The sequence below is a fragment of the Pundamilia nyererei genome, unplaced genomic scaffold (genome assembly GCF_000239375.1).
Source record: "Pundamilia nyererei isolate P.nyererei 1_Seehausen unplaced genomic scaffold, PunNye1.0 scaffold00003, whole genome shotgun sequence".
NCBI lineage: Eukaryota > Metazoa > Chordata > Actinopteri > Cichliformes > Cichlidae > Pundamilia > Pundamilia nyererei.
In genome coordinates, this window is record NW_005187404.1 from 7258402 (window position 1) to 7270406 (window position 12005).

General features: G+C 38.3%; 1 protein-coding gene across 3 annotated transcripts in view; it reads right to left on the bottom strand.

Moving 5' to 3' along the window:
• arhgef12a (Rho guanine nucleotide exchange factor (GEF) 12a) overlaps window positions 1-12005 on the bottom strand; it is a 43649-nt gene that overhangs the window by 19681 nt on the left and 11963 nt on the right. For 2 of the 3 annotated variants that reach the window (XM_005720827.2, XM_005720826.2), the window contains 3 exons: window positions 6631-6651; window positions 5746-5837; window positions 3639-3704 (listed from right to left, as the gene is read on the bottom strand). In XM_005720827.2, coding sequence (XP_005720884.1) covers window positions 3639-3704; window positions 5746-5837; window positions 6631-6651 — 179 coding nt within the window. The remainder of the gene's footprint in view (window positions 1-3638; window positions 3705-5745; window positions 5838-6630; window positions 6652-12005) is intronic. The other variant, XM_005720828.2, reaches the window with a different exon arrangement.

A 12005-nucleotide genomic window follows, 5' to 3' on the forward strand; every position in this document is an offset into this window, starting at 1 on the left:
AAAGCACCGAAATAAAGCACCGAAATGTGCGCTGCTTTTCGGTCTGGTTACTACCGTTTATGTCAGAACCGGATACCGGTACCCATCCCTAATGACCAATAAGGGTTTTACTGTGTAAATGCATAACACATCATAGACATGGAAAAATATTATCCTGAAACACAAATTTATAGTTGCCCAGAACACAAACTATGCACAGTTAATACATTTTGCTGAAAACACTACTGTGAGTTGACTTGTATCTGGAAGCGACAAGTTAGTGTACAGAGATGGAGTGTAGAAGCTGTCTGGGTGTTACTCTGCTAATAATCTGGCACTCAGCATCAAAAAACCAGGGGGATAATGACTGACTACAGGAGGCGCAGCGTGGACCCATCCCTGCTGCTCGCTAGATCAATACAGACTGCATCAAAAGGGTTTCCTTCTTTAATTTCATAGGAACATCGCGGAGGATCTCTCTTGGTCTCCCAACATAACAGCAACAGTTAAAAAAAAAGACCACCAGAGACAACATTTCCTGAGTGCGCTGCAGAGGAATCGCACAGAGGAAAAGCTGTTGGTAGCCTTTTACTGCTTTGCCATCGACAATGTACTGATGTACTGCATCACAGTGTGGTACACTAGCTGCTCGGCAGCAGACAGGAAAGCTGTGCAGAGGGTTATCAACACCATCCAGCAAGCCATCGGCTGCCCAGTGTCTTCCCTAGAGGACATCTCCAGCACTCGCCGTCTCAGCAGGGCAAAGAAAATAATGAAAGAGCCTCCCCACTCTGGACAGCACTTGTTCAACCTTCTGCCCTCAGGCAGGCAGTACAGGTGGACAAACATCCAGACAAACAGAGTTAAAACAGTGTCTTCCCTTATGCCTTCAAAACCCACAATTGCTGTAAATAAAGGAGCACAATACCTATTCTGTGGTGATTGGCATCCCCTTAAGTGCAGTCATCATAAATATACAGACGTCTATGTCTGTCCTTTACACTTTAATTATTTTCAATGCCAGATTTATTTATTTTACATGCTTCAATTCTTTTAAAATGTTTTATCTAATGTCTTGCACTTTCTAATGGACAACGACAACAAAGGGTCCTCATTATTATTACTATCATAATCATCATCAAGACTGGCTAGACAACAAACAAATAAAAATACCTATTTATAATACAGAACCGTATGCAAAAAAGTTGGAACCATCATTAATAATTTCATTTAAATTAAACAGTACAAAGACAAAACATGACATTTATAAAAGGTACAACCATGATTGTTTTTTGTTTTTGTTTTTTTTAAATAAATAAATGATTTAAATACAGTGTTAGTTAAAGTTTCCAAAGGCCTGGTACAGCAATAACAGAAGCTAGGTAAACTGGGTTTAAAAAGATACATTTAAGTTACTTAGAAACACTTTAGTAACATGAACTGCTAAGAAGAGAATCTGGATGTTAAACTGGTCTTTTCTACAGCCCCGACCAATTAGACAATTGAAAACATTTTAAATGGGAACTACAACAAAGGAAGCCCTGAACTATGAAATACCTGAATTTCTGAATCACACATGCTCGGAAAATGTTTCGCTTTAAAAAAAAAGAAAAAAAAGAAGCAATCAGTCGTCTCAGTTTACAAATGCTTACAGATGTGTGTTTAAAAAAAAAAAAAAGTCCTCTGTACTATAAGCTTCAAATTTACTCATATCTTTATACAGTTTCAACATATAATATTTTGTCTTTGCACTATTTTTCATTAAGTATGAGCTTCCACACCTCGGGGTCACTGAATTATCCTTTAGTTAGGACTATGCTTAATACATGTCTGCAAAACAAGCAGACATCCACCCGTTTCCCAGCATTGTTGAAAATGAGTTTCAAATCACTGCATTCTGTTTTTATTTACATTTTACACAGGGTCGCACCTTTCCTTGGAAACAGGTTACATGTGAGGTCATTTCTGAAACTGATCTGACGACTCTGCTTAAGTAGATGTTATCTCACAGGTTAGAAAGAGGAATGTTACTTTTCAGCTTCTTTGTGGAGCGACTTAGAAGAAATGCAAGGAGAAGGTTATCTTATCTGGCCAGCACTTCGTCACAAGACATAAAAGAAAACATTACGCAAAGTACACAAATGCTTAAATACATAATTGTAGTCTCATATTATTTAAACAAACAAACAAACAAAAAAAAACAAAAAAAACGAGAAGACTCTATAACTACAACAAACTCTCTTAAATTGTCATTTCAACATTTTAAAGACTGAGAAAGGTATCCAGTGGTTTCTTGTCATCAAAAGAGAGGTAAGTCGATCGATAGGTACGTTGGGGGTTGGAGAATAGAAGGAATAGCAGCTAATATGAGGAGAGAGGTTAGAGGAGCCAAAAGCTCTGGGTTGGGGGGAAGGGTGTAGGAGAGAGAGGGTTAGGTATAGATGAAGGAGCGAGGAGGAAGGGAGGAGGAGAGGGCATGGGTGTCAAGGAAGCAGATGAAGCCATATGAATTCAAGAGCTGGTGTGAATTTGCCTCTAGATGCTTAGCTCTCTCTCTCTCTCTGTGCTTTAAAGCATTTAAAATTCTTTGGTATTTATAAACCATGAGGAGTGGGACTGCTGACGTGATCTGAGCTAATGTATAATTCAGAGATTCAACTTTAATGTAATCAGCACCCACCAATGATACGAAACTTACACTAGAGAATAAGGTGACCTTCTGTATTGTATCATCACCACACATAAGGAACCCAAGTAACAGCCGAGAGCATTAAAAAGGCAGAACAATTTCATTTCATTAAGAGCTGGAGTTTTAAGACTTTCAGTTCTCACTGATTTTTTTGTTGTCCAAAAAAAAAAAAAAAAAAAGCTAAAGTTGCACCAGACCAGAAAAAGATAAGAGACAAAGGTCTGTTTGTTTCAAAGTGAACAAACACGCCAAAGCTTTGTTGCATATGATAATAAGGGTTTACCTTTGTCAACTGTACCCTTTGGAGAGTTTAGACTATCTCGGCTCAAACTGGCATTTCTGACAGCTGCTTTAAGAATTTGTTTTGTCAATTCATTGCATGTGAGGCAAGCCACATGCAGTCTGTTGGCTGCAGTGACCACGTGTCTCTGCCTGTAAATGTACTCGTGTCAGTGTAGATGAAGTAACAAGCATGAAAGCAAAGTCGAAGGGGTTTAAAAAGACCAGAGGGACACCCAAGTGGCTTTGTTTACATAGATTCTAATTAACATATCACTAAATCCAATGTTTGGTCCTTGTAATCATGTAGGCAGATCCTATACTTAAACTAGCTCATTCATTTGAAAAGTACAATAAAACTACATACCAAATGTTCACAAAAAGACTGACTACTAGAAGCAATTGTACTGATCATAAAATAAAACGAAATAAATAATCACTGTAAAAAATATATGTGTTGGCTGCCTATCTCTTAATAAATGCTATACTGATTTCCATTTTTAAAAGAGCAGATAAACAAGGAGTTGAATGTATCCCAGTTGAGCTGATGTCTTGGCAGTGATTATGAGGACAGTTTATTTTAATATCAGCCAGCATGGTCACATAAGTAAAACATCTATAGGCAATCTCACACCAGGAAGCGTGTACAAATGCAGCTGCCACACCAGCCATTCAAGCAGGAGCTTCTTACCACAGGACTCAGGCTTCCCCTCTGGTAGCACACTGCTGCTGCCACTCTTCTGCACCACCAGAGCTTCTGCTCACAGCCCCCACCACACAGAACGCAGAGCAGACAGCACACATTCACATACACATAAAGAAACAACACAAGGAAAGGAAACAAAACAGGAAAGAGAAAATCATGAGGGAGAAATAAACATGGGAGATGAAAAATTAAACGCACAAATCGGCAGTTTAACAAAAAAAAATAAAAAAATAAAAAATGATTTGGATAGGCACTGAAAAAAGTGAAAGTAGCTGAAGATTAACTAGCTTGTTTTTTTTAGTACCTTTTTATTTTTAACTACCCACATATCTATAGATACTTACGGCAAATGTAATTATAGGGGCCACACGCTTTCAAAACTGAAAACTGCATTAAAATGATAAGCTCAAGTCTGATTTTATATTAAACATGTCCTGAAAATAAAGAAGGTTACAAAAGGCCAAGATTGCATCTGGCTTCTTTAATAAAAATTCTGCGCTAATAACACAATGGCCATAAAAGTGTAGCTGTACACTTAAACCTAGCATTCATTTACGTCTGGTATATTCAATTTTGCCTCCAATTTTATTGTGATGAATAAGCAGCTAGTGAAATTGCATGCAATTTTGGGTGTGTCTCCCCACCGCAGAGGGTGGTTTTATAAGTTGTGGCAAAGGGGATGATGCTAAAAATAATTCCAAAATCAAGTTTCCATCAACAGAAGAGAAACTTTTCTTAGGCCACCAATTAAAATAAGGAGGCTGACTTTTTCTTTTAAACAAATAATCAGTTTTTGTGGGAAACAATGATCTAAAAAGTCAGTTTTAATAAACATCTACAGTGTCTGCCTACTTCTGTATATCCTTAATAAACCCAAACCACTTTGAAATTAGAGAAAAAAGGCACATATGGAGAATATCTAGGAAAAGATTATTAGAGTTCATGCATCTTGCAAGCAAATAACAAAAATACAAGCTGCGATACAGAACATGCAGACATGCAAAATTTCAGGACATAAATGTAACACTAGCAGAAAATAAAGATGTACAAAAAGTACATTTAAGAATGAGGTGCGTCTTGCTGGATTTGGTACATTTTGTTTAATCGCTACATAGCTAAACATCAAAGAAATGTATGCAAGAAGATTTTAGTCTGATGCCAGACAAAGACAAGCAGCAAAGCGCATGTCTTAACTGAGACAACTCATCTTGTCTGTGTTTTGTTGCATCATTCACAGATAAGCCACTATGTGGTGCAGAGGATTTTCTTTTTTTGTTGTGAATACAGGAGCTTCAGTCATATCTCGAATCACACTCAACTGACTGCTGACAAATACCACCGGGACTGTCACCATATCAGACGAGTCTGTCTCTGAAACACAACAATTTCACCCTGCAATAAACTGGAAACTGGAGTGCATAATAAGCTCAGTGGCTTTTTGTGCCCTTCAAGTATGCATGCACACATGAGACCACCCAACCACTCAAGCATACAAAACCCACTTATTTATGTAAAACTGTGAGACACGTGAACATAATACACACACAGAGCTACTGATTTTTCAGTCCATTAATCAAACAGTTCTCTGCTTATCGGCTTAACACTGGCAACATGTAATGAAACGTAAGCTTTCTGACAAACACTTGTAAAGCTGTAATGTCAACGTAACCATTAAAGACACATTATACTGTCTGTAAACTGAATTAACTCCCAAAAAGATGATTCAAACGCCTACTAATAATAAATTATTTTCATCCAATGACAAACACACAGTAGATCAGACCACACATGTGAAGACTGATGTAAAGCTGTCATTTTAAACTTATACAATAATCAAGCACAAAGCATAGAGCAAGATACAAACATGCCTTGAGCAAATCATCATGAGCACATTTGTTCTATGAGACAATTTGTGAGTGTGAGAGTTGGAGAGAAAAAAAAAAGAAAAGGAGACTGTCAGACAGAAACATGTGAGGCAGTCGGTGAGGCATTCAAAGACCGAAGGAAGAGATGGAAACACGCACTGTCACGGACTGAAGCAGAGCGAGTAGGAAAACCACATTCAAGCATCGAAATGAAAGTACAAAGTTACCTGTAGGGTCAAACTCATTGGAGGGAAGGGAATTTCTTTCACTTTTGGGTTTCTTGTCTGGGGGGTGGTCTTTACTGAGAATACTGCTGGTTCTATAGAAAGGGGAACAGATGAGTAAAAGGTAAACCAAGTGGTAGAACAGTACAAGACCAGCATTTGTCCAGTAAGAGCAATCACATACAACAATGCAGACTTTTACACATTGCATTGTTTTTACTGAAAAGGTCACTATAATGTATGCATGTCTTACATTACTGCTACAGAATAAGCCTGGCTTTCATGCAAGTAAAGACCCAGAGTAACCGCAGCAACAGTAAGAACCAACTACTGTCCTTTTTATTCTTGAGAATAAAATGCAGGAGGACCTCCTAGCGTATGAATCATGCCGAGTGTGTCTACTGTATAAAATGACACGCTGAGAGGAAGTGGAGGCGCTCTCCTGAGTGCCCAAAGAGCAAGGCCAGAGAAAGGACGCTTCTCAGTGGAGATACCACAAGGCCAGACTCCGGCTTGAACCTCGGGAGGCTATGTATGGCTGCCTCTGCCTATACTGGCCTCAACCGTGAAAGGCCACTGTTCTGTTCACAGTGAAAGGCAGCGATGGGCCGCCCTTAAAAGAGGGACCCCTTTGTCCGTCACTCTGTGTGTGTGTGTGTGTGTGTGTGTGTGTGTGTGTGTGTGTGTGCATGGGGGGCGGGGGGTTGGTCCACACTCTAAAGACTTCTGTATTACAGCACACCAGGCCTAGTAAAATCTGCCTCATTTCCCTCATGCAGAGCTCTGTACATGTATGGGACTGGGTGGTGTGTTATGTCTGTGTTACCACAGGATTCCCTATTCATAAGGGTGTAAGTGTCAGCAATCCAATAAGATAAAGATTCTTACCTGTTTGCTTTCTTGGGAAACCTGCAAGATAAAACAGAATAACAGTTAGCATCCTACAGAAATCTGCTGGCAGACTACTAATGTAATGTAGAGCACAAAAGCTGGGCTGCTTATTCCTGTTTGCAGAGTTAAAAAACAAAAAACAAGATGTCGTGCTGACAGTTTCTCATGAGACCCATATAGTAGTAAACATGATAATCCCGATCAAACATCGGAGTTCTTCAGCTGCAGATTAAAGCGTTTTCCAGGTCAAATGTCCCCTGCCTCTCAGATCTCATCTGTGTGCATGTGCTGTAATCTAGTTCTACAGACATCATAGTTTCACTGTAATAATCATATCGTAATCATACACAGGGCCTTCAAAGTGGCATGCTCATTGCCACAGAGTACAGCAGTGATGAAATAATTAGGGGATATAGTCAGCACCATATTGGAAAACGCAATGTTTTCCAGGATACTCGAGATCTGCCTTTTTTCTTTAGCAGACAAAGCATGAAAGAAAATTTATAGGCTAGAAAATATAAAGAAATGCTACACTGTTAACAGCAGCTATAGGTGTTCATTCTCATGTTTAAGAGACAGCCTTAACAGAATCACCCAAGGCACACAAGAGTCGGTAGACCTTGCACTTTGTACAGTTTCTAAACCAAATTTTACTCCAGTACTCAAAGATAAGATATACATGCCAAAAATGTGTTTTTAGCCTTAAAGTGATTAAAGAGAATCAAAGACAATCTATTCCAACGAAACGTGGCAAAGGGTCACAGATTTTAATATTGATTTATTTTGTTTAACCTAGCAAAGTATCTTAAAACTCTTAGTGTTGGAGTTGATTATATGAGTGTCACTGCAACACCCGTCAGCACTCCAAGTTGGGGTCCACACAGTCAGTACTACTGATTTTTCTCCAGAAAGACTGAGCCATAATTTGCCATTTTACATTTTATTATTTTTAACTGCGAAGACGTGGAAAAGATGGAAAAGATTGGTGTCTCACTGTGGAAATAGTCACACAGCAGTGAAATCCATTTTCACACTTTGCTGTAATACCCCAAAGTCTTTATTCAGGCTTGTACATATGTGCTGTATACTACACTAAATGCTTGTGAAAATGTAAAAAGAGAAAAACAAGGAAAAATGCACAGTATATGAATACAAATAACTACTCACTCTAAAATAATACTGTTCGGTAAAAAGGAGGTGTCATGACTTACTAGCCACATTAACTCACTCCCTTTCTCCTTGTGACACTGTCTCATTCAGGGCCATGCAGGGGCAGCTGAATGGCCCGTTTATGAAAATGCCTCAGACTGTAATAAGTTCCAGAGCTTACAGCAGGGGGAAAAAAAAAAAACTAGTTTTAAGTAACCCATTCCCTAAGAAACCTCTGAATTGGAAGGATGGAAAAGTCAGCACACAAATACACACACTGTGAAATGCTACATGCAAATGCACAAGCTTGGAGACGGCAAAAATGAGTAGGCACGTGTTTTTGGTTGATCGTATAAGAGCAAATGAAAGCATGACAGGGAAACCAAGAGGATGGATGACACATCAAGCTGTCTACAGTGACTGTAGACATGACTGTGCTGAATTATGCTTATAATAGTGCCTTTTGAAATAATGCTGTGGTTCCTCTTCATGAGGTCTTGCACTTGGTAAAACTTTTGAAGGGAACTGAAAAAAACGTTTGTTCAGAAGGGCAACATCATTTTACGTCCTAAAAAAAAAAAAAGACATGAGTCAGAGCCAGCACAGTCTCTAGAAGAAATAAGAGAAACACCTAGCATGAAATCACGCGCCTATAAAATACATATAAAGACTGAGAAGAAGGACAAAGGTAGTTATGAAAAAATATGCAAGAAATAGTACAAACAAGAGAGAAGTGGTAAAAGGAAGTAGTGGCACAGCAAGTTTTAAAAGGGACAACAAAACTTCATATGTGCAATATGCTACACAAAATGGGGGATCACTATGTAAGTTTAAGGATATCAAACAAACTAATATTCTTTAAATTATAGGTACTATTCCTAAATCGAGAAATATCCCGCTGCGCAGAATCCTGAAGCTGCCACACTTTTGGTTTAAGTTTGTGAAAACACACCACTTCAGAGCTTGACCGTTAAACATCCCTAGTTGCCTCGGGCAAGCAAATCTACAACTAACCATTTAAAGGTCTGGGTTCTGTCATTTACAAACGAATGCTTCCAAAGTTATCATAAAAATAGACACAGGCTAAATTTAAAAAATAAATAAATAAAAACTTTCCATCGAAGGACAACTTTCCGCCTGGGTGGATGTGAGCACTGTTGTCACATTGGTTTTGGCACTCAACCAGTGCAGAGGGGGAAAAAAACTGAAAGAAAAGGAATAACAACGATGCCCGGGCATCACAGCAAAACTACAGCACAGTCCCGCTGAGAGTGAGACAGGCCTGCTATGGAAACAGTGCTTCTGAATAACTGCTGAATGTAAAGGCTGTCTGGTAATTTGCTGTGTGACATCACAAATTATAAGCGAGAAACATGACACTAAAGGAATAATGAATATACATTTTTGACCGAATCAAAGATAATACTTGTTTGATCCCTCCTAGGATGAGCCGATCATCTGATTTGTAGTAGCCAAAAAGAAGAAACTTTTTTTTTGCATAAACAGAGTTGTAGCATCAAGGCATGTGCAGAGATGATATTTATTACAGTTTTAAATGTGTTTTGTGGCATATCTACTTTTACTGTAAGAATAGTGTTTGTAAGTCTATTTGCATATAGCGGCTTACTGTGTATATATTATGAACTATGAATTATGTTTTCAACAGTAAATGTAGTTGTAAGTTTGGGAAACATTGCCTATGCAGAAAAGAAGTTTAACATGCATTAATAGAAGTTTTCCAAAACTTCTTTTTGGACAGGTACAGTTGACATGAGACAATGACAGATAGGGGCTTCATCATATTAGCCCAAACTAACAGTCAAAAGGTTGTTAAAAAAAAAACAAAAACAAAAAAAAACAACCCACAAACAAAGTATGCAATTAAAGCTGAAGGAACAAATCCAATATATACACATAACAACTGCTAATCCATCTTTGAAGTAATGGTTATTTACTTTAGTCATAACTCATTCCCCATGTGAGCTACTGTGACTGTTGTCTAAGACTAAATTGGTGACAGCCAATTTGAAGCTGCAAAGTTTCAATGTGGGCGCAAGTGTCCTCAGCTTAAAATAAGAAATTTAAAGATGGGCAAGATGAACCATATTTCTACAACACTTAGATAGCTGACGACAAGTCATCATACCCGATACATGTAACAGAATGACAAAGGCTTAAAAGTCTCATTTTGGTTTTGTCTCAAGCAAAAAGGACTGAAATACACAGTTCTATTATACCTGTAAGACAAACAGAATAGAGTGTGACAATTTTTTATAATAATTACATTTCAGTGTTTTGCCCTGCTCTACCCTGTTAGACGTCATGCCAATTGTAGATAGGAAATATCACATAAAAACATTTTAGCACCAATAAAAATAACAGTTTTTGGGGTTCCCATAACGCCCCCTCCCCAATTTAAATTACAATCACACCAGTAACTAAAGACAGAGTTTAAAAGAAATACTTTTCATTCTATATACTCTTCAGAAACTAAATATTCCGTATTTCTCGGACCATAAGGCGCACCAGATTATAAGGCGCACTGTCGATGAACGGGTCTGTTTTCATACATAAGACGCACCGGATTATAAGGCGTATTAAGCAAAACAAAACAGTAAGATAAGTTAAACTTTACTCAACTCATTCTTCTTGTTTCCTCCACTTCTGAACCATTGATTCATTAATGTTGAATTCTCTGGCAGCTGCTCTATTCCCATGTTGTTGCAGTATATTAATGACTAACCTCGTATTGTGGATGGATTATCTCAGTTGTTCTCCTGACTGAAGTTTGGTCCATTTACAGACAGATCCTGCCATGAGATTGCATTTGTCCATAACCATCGGGAACCCTCAAGTTAACTTTTATCGAGTGGAAAAATGTTAGTGTTCATCCTCCAGCTTCACTGTGTTTGTTATGCTAACATAGCTCGCTAGCGATCGCGTAGCACATCATTATATAGCAGCTAGTCCAACTTTGGTAACCCTACAAACATCACTGCTGTTTAGTTTTCTGTTTTCATTTATGTTGGAAGTGATAGCAGAGCTGTAGGCTTTAATTTTTTCAGAAATCTAACAATTAGAACATGCTATATCATGTTTAAGTGGAAACTAGCGAGCTAACTTTCTGCTAACTTCTAACTCCGTTAAATGTAATAAATTCTGTTTTCATGGATGCCTAGATGTTAAACTTCATAGTTACACCTGATAAAGCAGCAACGCTGATCATTTTATTACAGATGAAAGAATTTAGACAGTTTTTAACTCTCAGTGATGCCGCAGTGTTCGTTTGACTTTGGGACCTGAAATGGACAGAGTTTTGGACACAGATTACTCCGTGAGGGTCCTGACTACGGTAGCCATAATGTTCAGACAATCCATCAAGCGGTCCGGCTTTTCAGTTTTTGAGAAAATTAAAGGATTTTAAGTGCGCGTTACAGTGCGGAAAATACGGTATATATATTTTTCTGCATGAAAAATATTAATAAGTGATTAAAGCTGTAATCTTAGGACTGTTCAGATAAAGAGTAAACTGGAAATACATTAAATAGTGTAATTTGTTCTTCTTTTATATTCAACTCATCACATCTGTAGTTAAAGAGAAACTGAAAAGTGGTATTAAGTGGAACGTGGATTTTGGTCCAAAAACAATGCTACCTTGGTTTGTCAATTTACAACAACAGCATGCATTCATAACACTAACCCAAGGGTTACTGTCCAAGAAAAGCAATTGTCATGGCCACGTGGATAGTTAAGTATCTTAATTGGCTGCACTAGGAGTGTTTCAGGCTTTCAATTGGGAGTGTAGCTCAGGCTTACAATTCAGGTTTGTCTAACAATATCTGTACTAGCTGGAGTTAAACAATGAAAAGGAAAAAGAGTAGTTGTGAATAAGCAAATTCTGATAAGAGCTGGTTGCTGTGGCATAGATTCTGACTGTAGTGACTGCAAAGCCTGCAAGTCTGTTCATACTATAGGGTCTCACTTCATAGTTTGTAGTGAAAAGCAGGGCTCGCAAAATCGCTAGCCCGACGTCCCGGGGCTAGCGATCTTTCCAGTCGGGCTACCAAAATCTATCTCTGCCCTGCCCGTCAGGCTATTGTAGGAAGGAAAAATATATGTCAATGCTTTTGCATTCTTTCGGAAATGTAGCTGGGTAATTATGTCATTGGCATCGGTGAGCCACTGTCAATATGTGACATATTGAAATCGCGTTTGAATTTGCG